Raw genomic sequence first — 22,217 nt, forward strand, 5'->3', positions numbered from 1 at the left:
AGTCAAACCAACCAACCTGGTACACAGTTAAGGTTTAGAAAACATGTGAACTAGAAGAAACAATTGATACTTATCTAAGAGGTTTTAGAGATTACATAAATGAAATTTGACAATTTTCTTCAGAAGAAACATTTTTAATCTGAAGATCAGAATTACATGTTGAGTAGTCAATTTTCAAAAAGAAAAATGCACAAATCAAATCATTAATTTAAAAAATCTTAGAACAATTAAAAAAACCTAACACTACAAAAACCTCACAATATTTATTGACGATCTTCAAAATTATAAGGTATGTGTAAATTTCAAAAACTTACAGTATAACTGCCGTTTGAAATCCCCCTACATGTATTAAAAGTGTTAATGAATTTAGAACTTTACTTTTCCAGATTTTATAGTTCCATATAGACTAAAAGAGTTTGGTAAACAATAAAATGGGTGTTTTTGAAAGACTTACATTAGCAACAAATACTTTACAGGTCAATGGTCCCTGAATTCCTAAGGATTCTAGAAACTGAGGACTAAGTCCATAGGTGTTGTACTGACTGGACGAACCACTCCCAACTATACCTCCTCCAAAGTTGTTATTCATAGACATCCCTCGTTCTCTGCTGGTTCTAGTAATAGGCCTACCGTGTTTGTCTCTTTCTACTTCAAAGTCCTAACAAAAACATAGTACATATTGCAAATAAAAACAATAATATTTATTATATTTTTCACAAGTTACCACACGTTTTAAAGATAAAACAATGAGCAGGATAGTGCTACAACAGAAGAGAAACTAACAAATCTCCACACACACTAGCTACAAGCAGACTTAAGAACATGCCTCAATCAATTTGCACATCATCTTCCACTGAAAAGTTATATGCAACTTGCATAATAATCTTTACTACTGCAGCTGAACCTCACACTGTGTATTCACTAAAAATACATATATAACATGCTCTCTTGTTTTCTAAATATAATACACTTTATACATTACATAAAACCAGAAATAGTGTGGTATAAAATAAACACGTATCTTGAACAATAAACAAGAAATTAATTTTACTAAAATCTTAAGGAAAAAAGTCCTTGGATCCATCCTCAAGATGTAGAACATGCTTTAAGTTAAAAAACAAAAGCTCTTAAAAGTGTTTGCAAAAGTTATAAAAACTAAAACATATTAAACAAATCAATTTTTAATACAAATATTAAGAGAATAAACTTTTCTTATGGTTCCTTATCCCCTTTTATAAGACTCCTATTAAATTTTGCTACAAATTCCAAAGTTTTTATCTGTTACACAGTATTTAGTTTTGGCATAAAGATTCTTACAATTGAATTAAAACTCTGATGAAATTTTAAAATTCTGCTGCACAAAATGGTTTAAAAATAAATGTAAAAATTTCATTTCAACTGTTCCATTTCAAACATCAAGCCATTTCAACTTAATATTTGTTAATATTTTCATATATTTTATGCTAACTGCAATTATAATCACTTCTAGCTATAAAATGAACAAAACATGGAAAGCAACTAGATTTATTAATGACCTACAACTAGACTTTCCACACTGATGTCAGGGTTACCTTTATCAGGGTAGGTGAACTTTAACAATATTCTTGTTAAAATTAATTTATATGTAATAAATACATCAGCAGAGTATTTTGCAACCATCCACCATTTTTACAAAACCTCACTAGGATTACCCGCATGTCTGTCCAATCCTAGACTAATTAAATTTCTATAACCTTCAAACAGACATAATTTAAAATAAAATTTTCAAACTATAAACCCAAATCTAGAGTTGGATTTTAAAATATTCTAAACTTCCGATGAGATTCTTATGTTAATCTCTGAACATCTCATTTTTCCACATTTCTCTTACCACTTTATTTACCCTACACACTGACAACTAGTTCATAACATGCTCTATCCAACAGTATAAAATTGTGCTTCATTGGTGATTGTGTAGACATGTTGTAGCATCATAAGATAGGTGGGAAAGACTTTAAAACTTCAGAAACAAAATATAGCTAAGAATGTTCTGAAGGAATAATAGGTTTAGCAAATACACATCTATATTTAGATGGACCAAAAAACATCAACTGTTTACCATACAAGGATCCTTAAAAAACTACAAAAATGTGCAACAAGTTTTAGTATTTTGTTTCTCTTAGTGAATTACAATAAATCTAACAAAATTACAGCAACAAATCTAGTATTTTTGATCGAAAAATTGTTTAGAAATAGAATTATTCTGATATATATGTGCACTACACCCAAAAGGTGTTCACTTCTCAAAACAAGGTTAAACAAGTTCACAGCTAAGCCTACTTCACCTCTTTAACAACTAAAGTTCTCCCTCTGTATTCATATTTATGCAAGGTATCAATTGCTTTTTGGACTGAGGCATTGTCTTTCATCTCCACAACTCTATATTAAAAAGAAAATAAATTTGTAATAAGAATGTCTTAGATACCATTAAGCATAGTGAGCTTACTATACTATAAAAATAAATCAACAATAATATAAAGTAGAACAATGTATAACAAAAATACTGTCTGCATAATTCACTACTGTAAAACCTGTGTATATCTGAAAAGCTTTTGTCTATCTTCATATGATAAAAGCACAAACTGTAATTTTAAATAAAAGAATGGACAAATATTTCCACACTACACCAAAAACTAAGCAGAAACATTTAAAAAATAAACAGCTTTGTTCTTATATTTAAGATAGAAAATGAATATTTTCATAATTACTATTCCTATTTTTACAGCAGCATAATCAAAAACCCAACAGCCACCAGCAGTCTATTGGTATTTTATATATCACTTTATATACAAAACTTTAAAATACAACCCAAGTATTGAACAACTATAGGCCTTTTCAACCATTCTGTCTAAGCTAACCTGTTCAAATTAGTCCCAAATGAACTCCAAATCTCAAAAATAAGAGGTTGACTCCTTCACCCCAGACTCAGTCAAGGAACAGTTTCATAATGTTTTGTGCATGTTCTAACTTTCATGTTGTAAGTTTTAATATAAGAAGCATATCTTCAAGAAAGTTTACAGATTATAAGTAAACATTACAAGGTATTTATATACAAAATACCTATTTTATGTTATGTTTTTCTAATGCTTTCATAAGAACATTGATTTTAAGATTGAAAATATTTCCATGTATCAGAAAATTTAAATTTTTCACACAAAATTTTGATAGCATCCAGATAATTATCAAACATTTATACAGAAAACAAACTTGATATTTTATCTCTTACTTTTGCTACTGTACCTTTGTACAGGGACAGTCAATTTAACTGACTTTCTAATCAGAAAATAGAAATAAATTATGCTTTTTTCATTCTAGAACAACTACAAACTACAACACAAAAACAACTGCTTATTTATAAATTGACGTATAGGTGTGTTTAATATTTACCTTTGACCATGATCACAGGTATACCCATGTCAGTGAGGTTAAGTTTGATTTAAAATAAATCTGGTTTATAAAGGTACAAACTTTCCAACATCCAATATTGTACAGTTAAATATTTTTGAGAAATCCAAAAACCAGATATAACAGCTATTTGTCTTAAAAGATGAAACTGTAAAAAGTGCACAAACACCCACAAATTAAATAGTTGTATATCCAGCTAAACTATAAACATATTTTAAAATGATAATAAAGTGTGAATGAATTAGTGACATCATTGTGAGCCCAAAACATAAACTAAGGTATACAAAATCAGGAAAGTTGAATAATTTGGTGTTCATTACAACCACTATCTATTCCCAAGTTTAACACTATACAACAACGGGTGCAGTTCCTTTCTTTAATCTGGATTTTCTTCAACAAAAGATTGTTCATTGTTTTTTCTACACACATTAAAAATATTGGACAAGTGTAACCTTTGGAAACAGCACTGTGTGCTCCACTAATGTCTTATTAAAATATTTCTTTGTTAATGTAACTTCAACTGCTAACTAACCATTGTATGTCTTAAAGAAAATGTTTCATTTCTATACATAGCTTGTATTACTTCCAATACTAAAAGAATTTAAACATGTAGAATATTTTACTTGATTCTAGACTGGTTTAGCATCACAGTCGCAATGAAAACTGTATGACTTCAAACTGAAAACACTTTTTTCACATATTTCCGAATTGAAAATTTGGATGCATCTTAAATTCAATGTAATACTTTCACTCTTTCAAAGTTTGAAAACATTTTCCTCAAAGATTTTTTAAAAAAGAATAATGCATTAACAAACACATCGGATTATATTTTAAAAAGAACTTCAGTTAGAAATACTAAAAAAAACATGTACAAAATGTCAAATTTGCCTCTGTGAGGATCTCTGGTGGTGTAATTGGATATTCTCAATCTTCATCCAACTTTCCTATTGTTCAGATGTTATTTTATTGTGTTCGTTATTTTCCTTGCATTTTTTTACCTTTGGAAAAGTGTTTTACATACAATACCAAATTTAGAAGAAAAGTTATTTTGTGCACCAAACAGATTGGAAATTGTACAGCTGGTAAAAAGTGTACAGTGAGTGAGGCAAATGTATGTATGTCATTGTTGTTTTCTTGCAAGTGCAAAGCCATTTTCAGGTCTAAGAAAAAGAAGACATCCTGAAATTAATGCCACTGTTTTAACATATTTCATAGTTACAAAATACAGGTTGGTTGTTGGGTGTTTTATGGCACAAAGTAACTACACCATCTGTGCCAAACATCCAATAAAAAGTTAAAGTAAAATTATTAAAATTTGTAAAAATGAATCAAGATTAAGAAAAACAATAGAGTTTAATTTTTGAATTAATAACAAAAAATAGCATTAAGTCCAATTTTTATATCTAGTTCACAGCAGTAAGAGAGAAACTACAGCAATACAAGCTGTAAAGGACTTTCTGTATCATTATTGTAATTATTATAACTCACCAGGATGACTCACGAGTAATTTAAAACATCAGCATTTAGTCACCTGAAATTGGCCTTTCTGGACCATGGCTTTGAGTTATTTCACATCACAGCCATTTTCAGAACATAAATTTTTATACAAGTTTTAAAACACTTTCTGTACCATAATTTTAATTATTATAATTCGCCAGGATGGCTAATGGGTAAGTTCCAACATCAGCATTAGACTCCTGAACATGACCTTTCCAACCCTGGTTTCAAGTTATTTGGCACAAGTTACGGCAATTTTCTAATTCCAAATCAAACGAACTGTACTTCAATTCTTAAAACGAAATCATATTAAAAAAAGGTCTAACTTACAAATTAAAAACTTAAATAGCATTAAAAAGATTATGGCCTTTAAAAAACTAAAAATATTTGTGAGGTGGACAGTATCACCATTGCCAATGACACTGTCTAACATCATGGATAAACCTTGGGCCAAATCATGTTTAAAATGGTGCCGTCGTTGAGAGTTGTAACAATAGCAAGACAGTAAAATGTGGCTTATTGTGACCTGAGTTTCACACAAACAACACATTATTGGTGCATCAGTCCTAGATAAAAAAAAAACAAGTTGAAAAACTGTGACCAATGCGTAGTATAGTTAGGACAACTTCCTCTTTCCGATTCTTATGGAAGCAAGTCATCCGAAGTCTAATAGAAGGTTTTATTTGGAAAAGCTTGTTTTCACATTCCTCACTCCAAGTTGACGGCCAACTGGCATAGAACTGAGCCTTAAATACAGGACCATAGTCCACGTATGGAACAGGCAAAGCAGTGGTAGTGCCAGAGCAGACTGCTTTAGCTGCTGTGTCTGTGAGCCTGTTCCCAATAATACCAACATGGCCTGGCATCCAGAAAAACTGGATAGAAGTAGATGTTAAAAAGAAATGGACCAATCAGTTTCGAATATCGGCGAGAACAGGGTGTGAACTAGCGTCAAGCAATTACAGGGTCAATAAAGAACTAAGCAAGTCATAAATAGTACAATTTCAGTACTGCTTAGCTTCTATGTGATCCAGGGCAAGAGAAATGGTGTATAGTTCAGCAGTGAACACAAACTGTAGAGGGAACAAAACAAATGGCTGCCTGTAACGAGAAGTCTTAATGTTAAAAACAAAAGAATGTGCAGGAAACTGGTATTTCTTTCAAGGCTAGTCATGACTGGTGTGAGAATTAATGAAAAGAAAAGGTTTATTATTACAGCAAAGGACAACAATTAGTCAAAAATTGCTGTCAGGTTTTGAAGATGGAACACAAGATGGCATTCTTTGGGACAGCAGTGAATCAAGCAACAAAGATGCTTCAACTTCAGAATGTAATAACAAGTCAGAAGAAAGAGTAATATTTTGATTAAATAAAGTAGGAAGAAACATTATTGTAATGAAAACTTTAAATTTCATGTATATATTTTTTCTTCTAATTTCATTTTAAATACATTAAAATTTTTTTTGTTAATAAAATCTCAAAACATATTTACTCCTTTCTAATTATCATCCATTTTTTTCCTAAAAATTCCTTTTTTAAAAGTGGATACAGTACTTCAAAGTTCAATATTGTGTATTAGAATAAAAATACATTAACTATAAATCATGTTTTCAAAAGAATATCATAACTGAACACGTGTAAACCAAAACCTTTTTATCATTTACATTTAAATGTTCAACAACTAATTTCAGTTAAACTGGGAGTTTAATGCTGTACTATCAAGTTATTAAATCACAATGGTGTAATCACATACCTAAAGAAGCCTTACACATGTGTAAATTAAAATGCAAGTGTTTCATTACCAACTAAAAGGTTGAGTTTCTAAATTATGTAGCTGTTATGAGAGACTTCAACCCATCTATCAACTGGTTGTAATTTTCTGTTCAAATTCTAAAACAACAGGGAATCCACAAAGAACCATAGCACTTGAAATTCTTTTAGGCAGGATTAGAGTAAAGTAATCTCTACCTTTTTAAAAAAACTCTTTATTACCTATATTTCTGTGTGCTAGCAATACTAAACACAGGATGTGCATATACCCGATTTGATTTTAGTACTCATTAGGATCTCTACCAATCTACTCTAATCCTGCTTAAAATAATTTCAGTTAAATTATCCTACAAGTTCTTTGGCATAGCCAAATAGATCAATGATTTGGAATTTCTCATTTGCTATGAATACAAGTTTCTATTCTGGTTCCTTGGCTATCACCCTCATACAAAAAAAGTTTAAATATCTAGTTTTTTGTTACCATTTTCCATCATGATGATAAAAATTATCATTTGATTTAAATATTAATTTACATTATATGCAAAGATAAAAAAGGTATGTATCAAATTTTTATTAAGTATCTCCCACCAACTGTCAGAAAGGAAATGTTATGTAATACAACACTACAGTGTAATAAATATCACAGAAAAGCCCTCAAACACAGTACTCTTTACACAGTCAGAGGTGTTGGATAAGTGATCTCTAACTTACAGCTACTAAGTTGAAATACGATACCCATAGAAGATGTGTATACTTTTAAAACCAGACACACCTTCATACCAAGGTGGCTAAGAACAGATGAAAACAGTGAAGTAACCACAGTTTTAAGTACTTCTTTGTACAATGTATCAGTTTCCTTAATATTTTTTCTTGTTCCTTGCATCATAGTATTGCTAAAAACAAAATGTACACACATTCTAAAACTTGAAACCATAATGTAACAGTTACTACAGCTTCATAAACTAGTTTATAACTAATTTTAGTTTAATACATAGTTTATTAAGTGTCTTATCCACTTGCCACTACATTGTTGTTTCTTTGGTAACAGATTAATAGCATCCTGTGTAACTACATCCTGAATTAGGTACAAATTGCAGAGTAAAGGAATTTTACATGTTTCATACAAATATTGTGACAGTTATTAAAATGATTCATACTGCACTAAGGGAATCCTGGCATTTTAAAAATATAGTGAGTATATAAGTGGCAGCAAAAGTTAAAAGTAGCAATTATATTTTATATATTTGGATACAAGTGCTTGTGTACAAAATAACTAGTCAGGAAGAAAAGAGGAAACAATAAACCTAAGACTAAATCTATGAAAGATGATTTTTGAATTCTACATTCTACTCTGTGTAAACTCATGTGCTCTTTGTTTTCAGCTACTTTATTAAACTTCAACCCTTGTACTTCCTGTTAAATGTGAATTTTAATTTTACTTTAGCAAAGAATGGTACCTACTGCAAGATATGCCTTTAGGATACACTAAAATCACTTTTGTGATTATAATATTACACCATTTCCACTGATCTTTGTACTTGTTAGTGTGTGTGTGCACGTGCGTGAGCTTGTCACAAGCCAAGAGGACTAGAGATTACAGACACAATCCTAACATGTGGCAATGTTACATCACAAGAACAGTCAGTCAGATGTGTCTTTAAAAAGCTGATACTATAAAAGGAACATCAAGTACCTATTTTATTATTCAATTAACAATTAGAAATTCAAACCAAATAAATGACATTAAAGAGAGAAAACATGTTCTAGGCTGATTATGGAAACAGATTGGTCTCAAAGAGCATGTCATCATGTTTGTAGATTTGTATTCAAAATTTTATTCAAGTATTATTTTTACATGCATGTCACTATGTTTGTCACTTGAAACTCTAGATTATATTTCCAATTTTATACCTCTGTTAGTTTCTTAAAGGTACATATTAACAAAAGGAGGATAAATACCACCTTTGTGTCATGTTGTACACATCCTTTGGAGTTTGGCAAGAATACATTTTATGACACCCACAAAACGTTTATACTTTCTTACAAATTAAAAACTCAAATTTACAATACTTGCAAGCTAGAATATAAAAATAAGAATGTCCCACCTTTTCTATTTGTACAGATATTTCAATATTTAGCAATTACACCACACTGGTTCTGCCACCATTTCATCATTTGAGAAGACTTGTTTATCTACATCAACTTTTGATTCTCAATAACTTTATAACTAATTTATAGCTCTATAATTCTACATAACTCTGTCACTCTAAGTTATTTACAAGACAAGCTCTTACCATTATAAAGTTTGAAGTATTATGGTAAAGGTAATTTACTGAAAAAAAAGATTGTTTTGGACCCAAGCAAAATTTAATTAGGAAGCTCAGTAAATTACAGTGGACTTTTGGGGTAGTGATACAGTAACTTTTATTATTTAATTTTTTTTTCATCTCCACAGGTGAATTAAAGAGTTAGCAAGTATGACCAATGAATGCAAACAAAGACTTTGTATCATAGAGATCTGTGTTTCACAAACATTTCTTTCTTTACTGTTTTATGTTTTTAAAAACATTACTGACATTTAAGTATTCATTTGAAAACAATATATCTACATAATGTAGTGTCATAACCATGTTACTGTGTTTTACAATATACTGGTCCACTAGATGTGTACCTTGTTTTCTTACAGATGTTTTATAACATTATTGTACATTCAAACAACAAATCACTAATTTGTTTCTGAAGTAAAAAACAAGAAGACTAAACAAAAAATACTAAATCATATTTATATTACTGGCAAATACATAGTAACCAATCACTGTGTATTTATATCATTGGCAATTATACACAATTATTGGTTACAGCGTAATCGCGGTAATATAGGAAAGAGCATAATCATAAGCACTAAACACTTTTACAGCTACATTAACACTAAATCATGACCATCCAGGAGGTTAACATAGTAAGTTCATTGGATCAGAGCCAGCTCTGTAAAGAACCATATTGTAACTAGTTTCATTCACTTTCATACAAATACTTGAGAATTCTTGTTGCAAGCACTGTACTCTAAAGTTGATAAATTCTACCACATTGTGTTCTCAGAGTTTGAAGACTTTGCAGGAAATGTCCAATTATTGACTTACTCGATCAGTCTGGACTTCCTACAAACTCGTGAACATTTCATAATACCACAGACAATTGCTGTTGAAACTGTTAGTGTCAATAAGTTGATAAATCCAACTCCAGCATGCTTATCAAGCAGTGGATGTTCTGGGAGTTTCACCACATAAGCTTATTTAATGTTGATGTTATCAAACTAAGTAAGGATGGCACTTCACTACTTCATATTCAGCAGGTTTCTACTTCAACTGATAACAATACATTAAGCATAGAAAATAGGTGTGAAATGATTAGAATAAACTCGGGAATTTTACTTTGAAACTCAGTGATCCATAATGAAAAAGACAAGATTATTCATTTTGTTTTGTCTAGTTTCCAAGTCAGTAACTAACAATAAAACTACAAAAAATAAGTGTGAAAAGGCAAGAAGTGTAAACTAACCACAAGTAATTTGAAACTGTTATCAATACTAATAACACTATACATTTTATTACACACTTTGTAAATAATTTCATTATACTTTGATAACTTCTCTTACAACCTGTAGAATCAAGTATAATGTTACAGCAGAAAGAATGACAGATAAAATATGAAACTTTGTTGAAAGGAGTGTTTGATATTTAATTATAATTTTGTTTTTCATGTTTCCTAAAAATGTGAAAATCAAAAGTTTAGAAATGATAACGAAAAAAATAATCTTCACAGGGTATACATGCTAGCTACTGGTACATTACACTACTTGATACTGTGGCAGGACCTGCAAGTCAACCATGTAATTTCTAATCTGTGTGTATTTCTATCCAGAAATCCTCTAGTTCAGAGGTTCAAACAAGAAACCAAAAAACCAACAACAAACAAATACACTGTTACAAGAATTAACCTATTTAAAATAAACATTTGTGGTTTCTTATTACAATTTGCAGTCATTTTAGAACAAAAGAAAAATTAATTTAGATTTATTTCCTAATTTCTTTTGTTTGTGAGGTCAGTAAAATTGACAACATATAGGGGTAAAGACAAGAACAAATGAAAGTTTTACTGAAACATACATTTAAAGTGTATTCAGGTTTTAGAAATTATGTAAATTAAAGTTTTGTTTTTTTTTACATAAAGAAAAGTATCTTGAATCTTGACATGAAAATCACTTTGCACTCAAGACTAGCAAAAGAGATTCGTAAACAAATATTTTTTAGTATATTAAAAACATTTCTAAAATCTAAATTTTGTGCATGTGAAATATTTGTGATGTTTACTAAGTCTGCCAAATTTTGTGAAGATGCACATTATACTAAATGTTAGTAAGTACTATCAAATCTGTAAAAACTTTAGTAAACATGTACAAAATAGTCATGTGGTCAATCACTGACTGAGCCTGGGTGGAAAAAGTTAAAAATTACCTTTAAAAACTCATAACCCTCATTCTTTATTTTGTCTTTTGCAAGTTTCAAAAAACTTCAACCAGTAGGCACATTAACTTACATTGAAACTACTTCTAAACATCACAAGATGACACATCTAGCATTATGATACCAGTTACTGAATTTTAACCAAATAAAGTATGCTATTAGTTTAACTGTCTTATGAGTTTCATTACAGGGCAATTGTAACCTGAAAAGAATTTACTAAACTCAATTAATACACCAGAATAGCATAATAAACAGAATAGAGGTACATTAAGAAAATAAGATAACTAAGCAAAAAATTTTTTAGTAATTTTTATCACTACAACAGAATAAAACATTACATCTTTGTATGGCATTTTAAAATATATAAAATGCCATTATAAAATTGGAATTTCACAAAACTATTTTTACAAATAATATCACACACTAAGATAATACTTACCCACAGCCTCTGAACTTTCCACTTTCATCTTGAAACAGTTCTACATAATTTACTTCACCAACTGAAAGAAAGACAGCTGTGAGAACACACAAACATTTTACGTACTTATGTAAAGAGACACACAAGAGCTGGTTCATTAAATGTACATTAATTAATGTATCAACAGTCTCTGGTAGATGAGACCCATGAATTACAGGTCTTATAGAAGATTGAAGGCCTGGATTAGAAATTTATTTCAAATCTTGTAGCCTCATACATAACATGACCAAAAATAGTCATTTACGTGGTTTTAGACTTATACCAGACCAACGTAATTCCGGAAGGCAAAGACTTATCTTTTTCCACTGTTGCAACTGTGACATAAATGGTGGAAACTTTGTGGAAAGCCCATGATTTGTTCTGGTCTTCAAGTTTTATTCCAAAGCATGTTAAATAAATTTATTTTGACAAATTCTTTTATGTTTTGACTTTGTTTCATTAGAACTAACATAACTGAACATGTTTGGGTTGTTAATATTATCATTTATTGGAGCTATTCAAATAATCAAAATATTGCTAGTATGCTTGTTTTTAAGCATAAAGCTGCACAGTAAGCCACTGTGCTCTGTCCATACATCAAAGTTGTTTCCTGAGCCATGGTTATCAGGAAATGTTTTGTTTCTAGCAGTCTCATAAGAATAAACACTAGTAGAATGTAATCTATCAAATAAAACTCCAACAATTATCCACTGGTTACAATCACAACACAGTACAATATCAGAGGTATTAAATATTAGCAAGACTTAGCTAATAATAGACAAGTACAACAACTTCTTTGCCTAAAGTGCCACAACAAAGTTTTCTTGCATCATTTGTTTATAATGTACTAAAATGCATAAATAATCACATTTTATCTTCAGTACTTTATTTAGTATTTTGAAAATTTATTAATACAAACTAATGTGAGAGTCACTGCATTTATAAATCAAATGTTTATTGTATAATACAAACTTTCATTCTTGATGCCATAGGAGTCATATTTAAAGATTTACACTCACTCCACAAATACCACATCTTTGCATTTATATAGAAACATCAAGATGTTTAATGACTCTCAAAAACAAAAACTTCAACTTTGTTTTCATTGGAAAACAGAAATACCTGCATGAATTGTATTAAGTTGAATAATGTATATTTGAGTAATCAGTACTAACATCTTGAAAAATTCTAAATCATTTTTGAAACATGCTAACTGTAAATGGTTTTAAATATTGAGAACAAGTCAAAGGATTTTGCCAAACAGTAATTAACTTATTCCATTCCACAAAACAAGAAATAAGCACACAATATTAAACTACCTGCTGTCATTATTGTGATCATGTTCTGTATTTGTGCTGTTTTGAGGATTACATATTGTAAAATATGAAACTAAATTTCATCATATTGAAGTTACTAGAATCTTTATCTCAAAGATTTTAAGGGTTAAATTCAACCTAGTAAAGCTATCAATTGCTTGTAAAATGTCTTCAAACCTCCAAACTTGCTACACTCATATTCCTATAGGAATGCTTTCTTTTATCAGTTATTCATGATTGCACCATGAAATAGCCATTCATTGGATTGTTTTTTTTTAAAACATATGTACTACAACAAAGAAGTAATTTACAAAGTACAAATTTAATCTTACATTAAAACACAAGTTTCCTTTGACAATTACACTCTGTGTAACACAAGACATAATCCAACCTTTGAACAAGTTAAAAACAATTCCTCAAAGCACTTTACCTTCTTTACGGAAAAGATCTTTAACTTCAGTCCACTTAGATTCATAGGGAATGTTTGCAACATACACACGATGATTATTTTGACCTCTTGAACTTCTGTTATCATAACGCCCACGACCACCTCTAGATCCATCCCTACTTCCTCTTTCCTTTTGTTCAACTGGAGATCTGGATCTGGATCTAAATAAATAATAAATCCACAATGTGAAAAAAGGTGACTATTTCCACTTTAAACTACCATTAAAGAAAATTATGCCTTTGTAACAAATTTATTATGCAATTTAGGAATGGGTCTTTGAAAACTAAAGAAACATTTGCATAAACGAGTTTAGCTTTTGGAATTTTTTAAGACTCAATTTAGACCAATATTTTAACTAAATTACACAACTCAGCTGGTGTACTTAGAAAACAAAAACCTTACTATAACCATTTTAATTCATTCCTTGACTGGCCATACCATCTGCTGTGAACCAGTTTTTGCCTATTCAAGACTTCCCAGCACAGCATGGGTCAGCAAACCAAATACACTTATGCTTCTTAAAATGGTCATTTTACAAAATTCATAATGTTTTTTAACCTTTTTTAATTCACTACATAGTATCATAAATTAATCAAAGTGTATCAATAACAAATAAAAACAGTTGGTCTACTCTATAATACTGAATAAATTAGGTATTATGTAAAAACAGTTGGTCTACTCTATAATACTGAATAAGTTAGGTATTATGACATTATTCACACACACATTACATTCCTACAGTATGACAGAAAGGTTTTGTTTATGTAGCAGCATGAAGCAGACTTAACTTTTATGCACCTAAATGTGTTAAGTTTTGCACCACCAGTGCTACAATGTTAAGTTAGCTCTTACTGATCTTGTTGAACAAAAAAACTGTCAGAAAAGGTAAAACAATACATGTATAAATTAATGTATGAAATGGCTTTAAAATTTCTTAGGTACATTATGAAACATTTAGAGTAAAAATGTTTTTAACAATTTATTGTAATAATGTTATTGCTATATACCACTTATAATACATACAGTAAATTGCTTGTGAGGTTTACTGAATAAAATTAGATAGTTCACAGCATTATAAATTTAAACAATGTGGAAAGGAAAGATCTTTTCATGTTTTCTTAACATGAAATATCACATCAATTCAAACTTTTGGTTCCAAATTTACACAAATATCACAAAAACAAGTTTCAGATACATCACCAATAATTTTTTCTATATTGCTATAAAACATGTAAACCATATTAATAAGTACATCATAACCACACTGGAATGTCCGAGTTACATTACATGTTAACTCCATTGAAATGAAGGCCTCAAGCACAAATTTGTATTGAAAATATTCTTAAAACAACTGTTAGAAATAAGTATTTTAGGCTAATAAACATCCAGCACCTTTAGCCAATTATAATCTATCTTAAGTGATCAATTATGTAGGTTATATCATTACGTGCTCTGTTTTGCACACAACTAAGTACACTAAACATCTTAAAGTGAGTGTTTGTTTTGAATTTTATCCAAAGGTACACAAGAGCTATCTGTACTAGCTGTTCCTAATTTAAGCAGTGAAAGACTAGAGGGAAGGCAGCTAGTCATCATTACCCAGCACCAACTCTTGGGCTACTTTTTTACCAATAAACAGTGGAATTAGCCATAACATTATAATACCCCCACAACTGAAATGGTGAACATGTTTGGTTATATAAGGGTTACATACAGAAACAGTTTTAACCAAAATCTACACACAGAAAAAAAGTTTGTTTTCTCTGTAAGTAGACAATTTGTCATTCTGAATAATCGCACATATTCAGTAATAATTCAATCTTCATTGTAAAATAAGGTTACCACAGCATTCATAAATCTAACTTATCACTTTGCATAAAAGTAAACATGGACAAATAAAGACCAAAATACATGAATGCATATACACTAAAAATCCAGTCCAATATAAAATTTGGTAACAGTTTAGGGGAAGTTGTATTCAGTATTTTATTCTGGTAAAATGGACACAAACCTAACAGGAAAGATAAATATACCTTTGTTACTGAAGTATCTTTAGAAACAGGACCAAAAATACAGTTTGTTTTTTTCAATTTCACCCAAAGCTACACAAAGGTTATCTGCACCAGCTGTCCCTAATTGAGCAATAAAAGACAGCTTTGCTAGTCACCACTGACCACTGCCAACTCTTAGGCTACTCTTTTATCAATTGATATGATTGATCATCACATTATAATAACCCAAACTACTGAACTGACAAACATTTGGTGGGACACGGATTCAAATCCACAACCCTTAGGTTGCAAGTCAAATACTCTAATGACCTTGCTATGGCCTATAAAGCAAAATATTTAGATCTGAAATGTTAAAATTACAAATTAAAATCAATCATACATAAATTTATCACAAGTTCATAACACAGTCCTTCTGTTTTATTAACCTGCCACATGAGCCAGCCCATCATTTTTTAATACTGAGCTTAAGATAGTCAACAGGAGAGTTATTTGGGAAACTAGTGATTTAAGGCTATTTCAACAGACATATCAATGAATAAAACTTGACAACTTATAAAATAAATTGTCACTCTTCATCACAGAGGTGGCATTTTAATTTGAGAATCATTAAGAAAATCATATTTACACAATATTGGAAGGAAGAATTTCTTATAGAATTCCATTCATTTCAAACAATAATATTGTGCCCACTGTTTTATGTCACTGCAGTAATTTGATGAATCTCCAATTCAGCTGGTATGTAAAATCAATTGGGATATTTTCTAATACATTTTTCTCTCATCTAACCTGTATCAAAGGTTTGGCTTAATAAACTTAACCATCACATCTCGAACATTAAATATTATTCACTGCTGTATTACTTTACAAAATAACTTTTCCATGTTGGCTCTGATGAATATTTCACACTTTAATTTAATTAATAAAACAGAACTAAAGTGGACTATCAGACAGACCATGTGGTGTGATGGAGATGCATACTGAAATAAGCATTTGTTAAGTCTATTACTGTAAATGTGCAATAGTTTACAACATGTAGAAGTAATTCTTAGAGATTTAAAAAAAGTCCAGACATAATTTTTGAAATTATTTAGCAAATACCACTAGTTCTATGATCACCTAAAATATAACACATTAAACCATGAATACAATTACTAGCAACATCAACTCTATTAAGAGAATTACGAGTTTCAAATAAAAAAGAACTAATTTTCAAAAACTTAATGTTACAAGATGAAATTGATTTGTTTTTTTATCCTAATCCACAATTTGCAAGAACATCTTTTGGAAACTGAAACACTGAACAGACTTGGGTTTGCCACATTCTTGCTGCATGCTCATTAACAGCAAATTCTTCCCTGCTAAGTCATACTTTTATTATTTAGCATGAACTGTCCTGGGATCAAGATAAGCCATGTCTAAAAATCTCAATGCATTAGCCAATCAGCATTGATCTACTGATTGGTAATCAGGTGATGCCCTCCCACACTGTCATTGACATGAATTTCATGAGAAATTATATAACCATAATACAGTAATAAAAAATTTCCCAGGTCAATGTCAAAAAAACACTTGTGTTGGCACCACTTTAAGATGGCCAGTGTGGTTACATATTTTTAAATCTGGTTTTAGATCAGTCACATCACTTTAAGGTGGCAAAATATCAGTATTTGAAAACATTTGTTCAGAGTAGTTTTGATGTTTGACTGACATTAAACAAGTTGCATTTTGATTTTGACTTGCTGGGGAAGTTTGACATTGTTTAGAATATTTTGTACACTAACCACAGGATTATATATAAATAGAAGTAAAGAAACCATAAAAAAAATATATTAAGAGAGGGAGAGCAGTGCAATAAGCAAAATTTTGAACAGAAAGCAGTAAAATTTTACTACCACAAATGATGGTACGACAACAATTGATGAATTTACATAAGGGAGGGTTTCTACAGATTTTAAATAGCCAAATTACACATCACAGTATATAATTAGATTGATACTGCAACTTAAATTATGTATTCCATGATTAACAAAAAAAAATATTGTACCTGTAAAATGACATTTTACATCATGTAATTAACTTAAAGAATGCAAATATAATTGCATTATCTGGTGTCCTGAGGCATTACATGAAATTCATAACAAGATAAAAATGTTATGCTAATAAAATACTTCAATTTAAATCTTATAAACAAACTCATATTAACAGAAGAAATTAAAACCATCCACAAATATTAAATACAATGTTTGAACTTAACATACTTACTTATTAAACCTTTTCACAATGTGATTGGTATAAAATATGTTCCTATACAATTGCACACATCAAGTATTTATACTAAGCCTTCAATGCTGTATGTGTTTGCGAAATTCCTGAGTCTGTTTCATTACTTATCAAAGTGAAAAGTGATTTTCATGTTACAATTAAAAATTAATCTTTGTCTCAACAATTATTACTGTAGTCACTTAAACCTGCTAAATTAATTTCAAACATTTGTTTTCAGTAAAACTTTATATTCAGTCTGCTATTTTTCTTCACCCTAACTATATGGGATATGTCAATATGTACGTATTTTTATTACTATTTGCATAACAAAAATTGATTATTAGTTTTAAACATTCACTTTTAAATTAAGAAATTGAATAACGTACAACACTAAAATTTTAATTATAATCTGCAGTTTGACACCAAAGTATTCATAAAATAGTTGTTCAATAACGTTACGAACACAAGTCATCACACAGAGTGGCATGACCTTTGACTCATGACATGTGGCAAAACGGTTAAAGTAACAGAGATTTTGTATTCACAATGATCTCATAACTGACAGATAAGTACCTGCTGTAACATGAAACTGTTTGACATCCCATCAGTCTAAGTGACAAATTATCAAATAAGGACCATAAAGTTCATTATATGGCTTCTTTTTTAAATTAAATGATCAATGGATTTTGACAATAAGAATGAGGCCTTTATCTCTGTATAACTACTTGTTTCAGTATTTTAAGTTTTTTCTGGATGTTATTGTTTTCATTTTTAATATCATCCAGCCATGGAAGACAACATTGCATTCAAATAAAAATAAGTTATGTAAATCTTATATATTTTCAACGTAGTATTAATTTCCCATAAAAAAAGTTGGTGGTCACACGTTTTTTTTTCACTACGTATACAGGTTAGTACTAGACTGAACAGACATATACTTTTTTAAAAAACAATTGCATATTGGTTTCAAACGCTATTTGGCATTTAACACACCAATCTGGTGTTCCTACATACAGAAAAATAATAAATACATTTTTTCTCCAGTGTTCACTACTACCCATCTTACAAGCTACACTACAATACTGAATTTCAAATTAAGTTTCTAACAAAATTACTTAATTAGTGAAAAGTTCTAACTCCTAAAGCAATTAAAATTTAAATAATTTTGCTGAGGTGTTTGAATCATGTAATTTAATAAAGAAACACGATAGTAATAAAATACGAACTAAAACAACATTTTGATTTTCTAATTCAAATAAACAGTTTTAGTATTTTATCCTCTTTAATGTTGCAGTTACTGAGTTAGGCCTATTGTCATTGTCTACTCTTGGAGTTTCGTTAAAAAATGTCAGAACAGGAATTACTATCATGGAAAACGTTTACCTATTTTCTCGTTTCATTTCTAAACTTGATGACCCATTAACATCTTGATCTTGATCCATTGTTGATGGTTTTTAGTTAACAAATAATCTAATATTCAATACAAAAGCAGGTAACTAAACTTTCGTAGTCCACAATTAAATTCTACAACCGCCACAAAAAAGACAAGAAAAACGGGGTTCACAATAGCAAGTCCAGAGAATAATCTACTACAGCTCCCTCTCTCAGATTTTAAAGGTTGAAGAAAATTTATCGATTTATCAAAATTGCAAAATTACGACAAAATTAGTAATATTTCATGAAAAATTTTCCAAAACGTGATTCATAATATGAATTGTTTGAAAAGCACCAAATATTTTAGAGAGTTTGTTTTATACCATTTCAGTGAACTGAAATTCATTCAACTATAAATTGTGTTTCAATTACAATATCTACTATACTGATATATACGAAATAGCAGAACAAACCCATTGTTGACCAATGAAAGATTCAGTTAGAGAGCCGAAAGTTTTCAAACAAAAGTGTTTTAACGTAAAGAAAGGTCCGTATATAATTCTACATATTAATTGACGTACGTTATAAGTTTTAAACAACTGAATAAACATATTCAGTACCACCATTTAATTCATTTGAAAGAAATAACTGTTTGAGAGAAATATACTTTTTGTTTGTTTTGAATTTTGCGCTCATACATTGTGAGATGAGCGTCCCAATCACCAGCCCATGCTAGACACTCCGTAATCAGAGTAAAAAATTGTTTGTTTATTTTGAATTAAGCGCAAAGCTACTCGAGGGCTATCTGCACTAGCTGTTCCTAATTTAGCACTGTAAGACTAGAAGGAAGACAGCTAGTCATCACCACCCACCGTCAACTCTTGGGCTACTCTTTTATCAACGAATAGTAGGATTAACAGTCACATCATAACGTCCTGACAGCTGAAAAGGCGAGCAAGTTTGGTGTTCGGGAATTCGAATCTGCGACCCTCAGGTTCGGAGTCGAGTACCTTAACCACTCAGCCATGCCGGGCTGAGTAAAAGAATTACGTCACTGGTAAAATTTGAACTATGGAAATGACTGATGTATAGTAAAAGGAACTACACTGATAAAGCATATTAGAAGAAGAAAAATGGGATAAGTCAAAAGGAAATAAATTAAATCTTAGAAGAATCCTTAAAAAATAAAACAGTTTAATAAGAAGTCATGAGAAAAGCAATATGCATCGAATAGAAGAGAAAACTAATAGAATATATAAATGCATACAATACAGTTTTATTGAAAGAACAAAAGACTAAAGAAGTGGATAAGAAAAGCCCTAGCAAAGTTAATATATTGAGAGAAAACAATCTCTATGTGAATATATGTAGATGGGAAGCAGTTTTCACATTAGTGCAAATTATAGAATCATCAGATGTGTTCGAGAAGTGGTTTGTGAAACAACAAACTTCCGTATTGAAGAAACTTTAGAGTTTCAGTAGTTTTGGATTTTCGCCCATATATTTTATTTCACCAGATTCTTTAACATAAAATGGAATAAAGAAAACTTAAGAAGAGTCCTTTGAATAAAATTTCGTAAACGACGTGCCTGGAAGTTGGCGTGGTTTAGATTTGATGAAGAGAACACGAAGAACTAAAACAGTTGTTTCGCTTTCAAACAAAGTAAACATTTATTCACAAACTAAAACTAAGTCACGAAAAATCTGTAATCTTATGTGACTTTGTTAAATAAAAATAGAGCTAAACAAATACAAGTACAAACAATACAAAGTTACTCAATACGAGATATAGTTTTTCCATTGCACTCAAGAAAGGTTGTTATATCGTGCGCCATAAGGTTTTATGTACATATTTTCCCTTGGTGGACTCAGCAGTTAGTCTTATGCGGCTGGCTTTGTTATAAGAAAACACACACACATACACATTTATACATACAAACATATATATATAGCCATTAATTAAACTAAATAAAATATCTTTTTTATTAGTTTCAGTATGACCGTCTTACGACATAAGTGTTAAAAAACACCTTTTTTTCCCTGGGCTTAATTATAACACAAACAAACAAAAATCATGGCAGGGATTTGGTTTAAGAAAGTGGGGCACTCCTAACAACCAGGGTGGTCGAGAACAAATGTTTCCCTTCTAACCCGCTCGAGAGATTATTAGAGTGACATGGCTGAAGTTTGGTGACTGAGATGACGGAGTGGAGGAACCTGTTGCCGGTGTGAGCTGCGAAAGAGACCGGAGAAGGAGCGGAATCGGAAGAGACCAAGGCTGCGGTTAAGTAGAGAGTTCTTGGATTGATATTCAACAAAGAGTTCGGTTGACTGAAAGGAGAAAGGTAGTTTAGATTTTTTCTTCCTTTCTTTTAACAGATAGAAACTGTAGTTATTGAGATGTGAATAAGTTAAGCAGCTGAGATCGTGGTTAGATGACGGACTCTCTTCAGTGGAGGCGGCGACCGAAATCCTATGCCTAAAATTTAGATGTGAGGGGAACTGGAGTGCTCAGAGAAAACCCACTTTCATAGGACAGACACCGAATATTCCATCTATTTTGTGCTCCAGCTGAAAAAGAGAACATGATGTTTAATAACAATAAAAACAAGATAAGTTAGGCTCAGTTTTTGTTTGTGTTTAACATTTCTAGAAAGATATTGTAAGGAGAGATTTATTTAGTTGGAGCGCCAGTGATTGTGTGTAGTGAGGCAGTTGGTTTGTTTCTTATTTCTACTATCTTGTAGTATTTTAGTGTTAGCTCAATTAGTCTGTTTTTTATCGTGTGGAAACTGTTGATATTGTGAATGTATCTTTCAGGAACGAAGTTAGGCAGCTTTAGGGCTAATCGCAGAACCTCGTTTTGTTAAGTTTGGAGCTTCTTGTAGTTATGTTGTAGGTCATTTGGCATCCATACTCGAAGAGAGGACGAATGAAAGCTTTGTATATGTGCAGGGTAGCGGAAGGTGTACAGTGAGAGCGTTTGCCTGTTATTAATATAATGTAGTTAATGCGTTGGTTAATCAGAATGTGGATGTACGGAATGAGTTCATTTCAAGTTAATCTAGTGTCGAAAGTGATGCTCAAAAATTTGATATTGTTGCTGACCATTAT

General features: G+C 30.6%; 1 protein-coding gene across 1 annotated transcript in view; it reads right to left on the reverse strand.

Annotated features, from left to right (window-relative positions):
• rump (heterogeneous nuclear ribonucleoprotein rumpelstiltskin) overlaps nucleotides 1-19,302 on the reverse strand; it is a 38,544-nt gene extending 19,242 nt beyond the window's left edge. The window contains exons 1-5 of the mRNA XM_076480667.1: nucleotides 19,113-19,302; nucleotides 13,438-13,616; nucleotides 11,674-11,734; nucleotides 2,325-2,418; nucleotides 455-658 (exon numbers count right to left, since the gene is read on the reverse strand). Coding sequence (XP_076336782.1) covers nucleotides 455-658; nucleotides 2,325-2,418; nucleotides 11,674-11,734; nucleotides 13,438-13,616; nucleotides 19,113-19,171 — 597 coding nt within the window. The 5' untranslated portion in view covers nucleotides 19,172-19,302. The remainder of the gene's footprint in view (nucleotides 1-454; nucleotides 659-2,324; nucleotides 2,419-11,673; nucleotides 11,735-13,437; nucleotides 13,617-19,112) is intronic.
• Between the last annotated feature and the right edge of the window lie 2,915 nt (nucleotides 19,303-22,217).

This window comes from Tachypleus tridentatus, chromosome 13 (genome assembly GCF_004210375.1).
Source record: "Tachypleus tridentatus isolate NWPU-2018 chromosome 13, ASM421037v1, whole genome shotgun sequence".
In the NCBI taxonomy this organism is placed as follows: domain Eukaryota; kingdom Metazoa; phylum Arthropoda; class Merostomata; order Xiphosura; family Limulidae; genus Tachypleus; species Tachypleus tridentatus.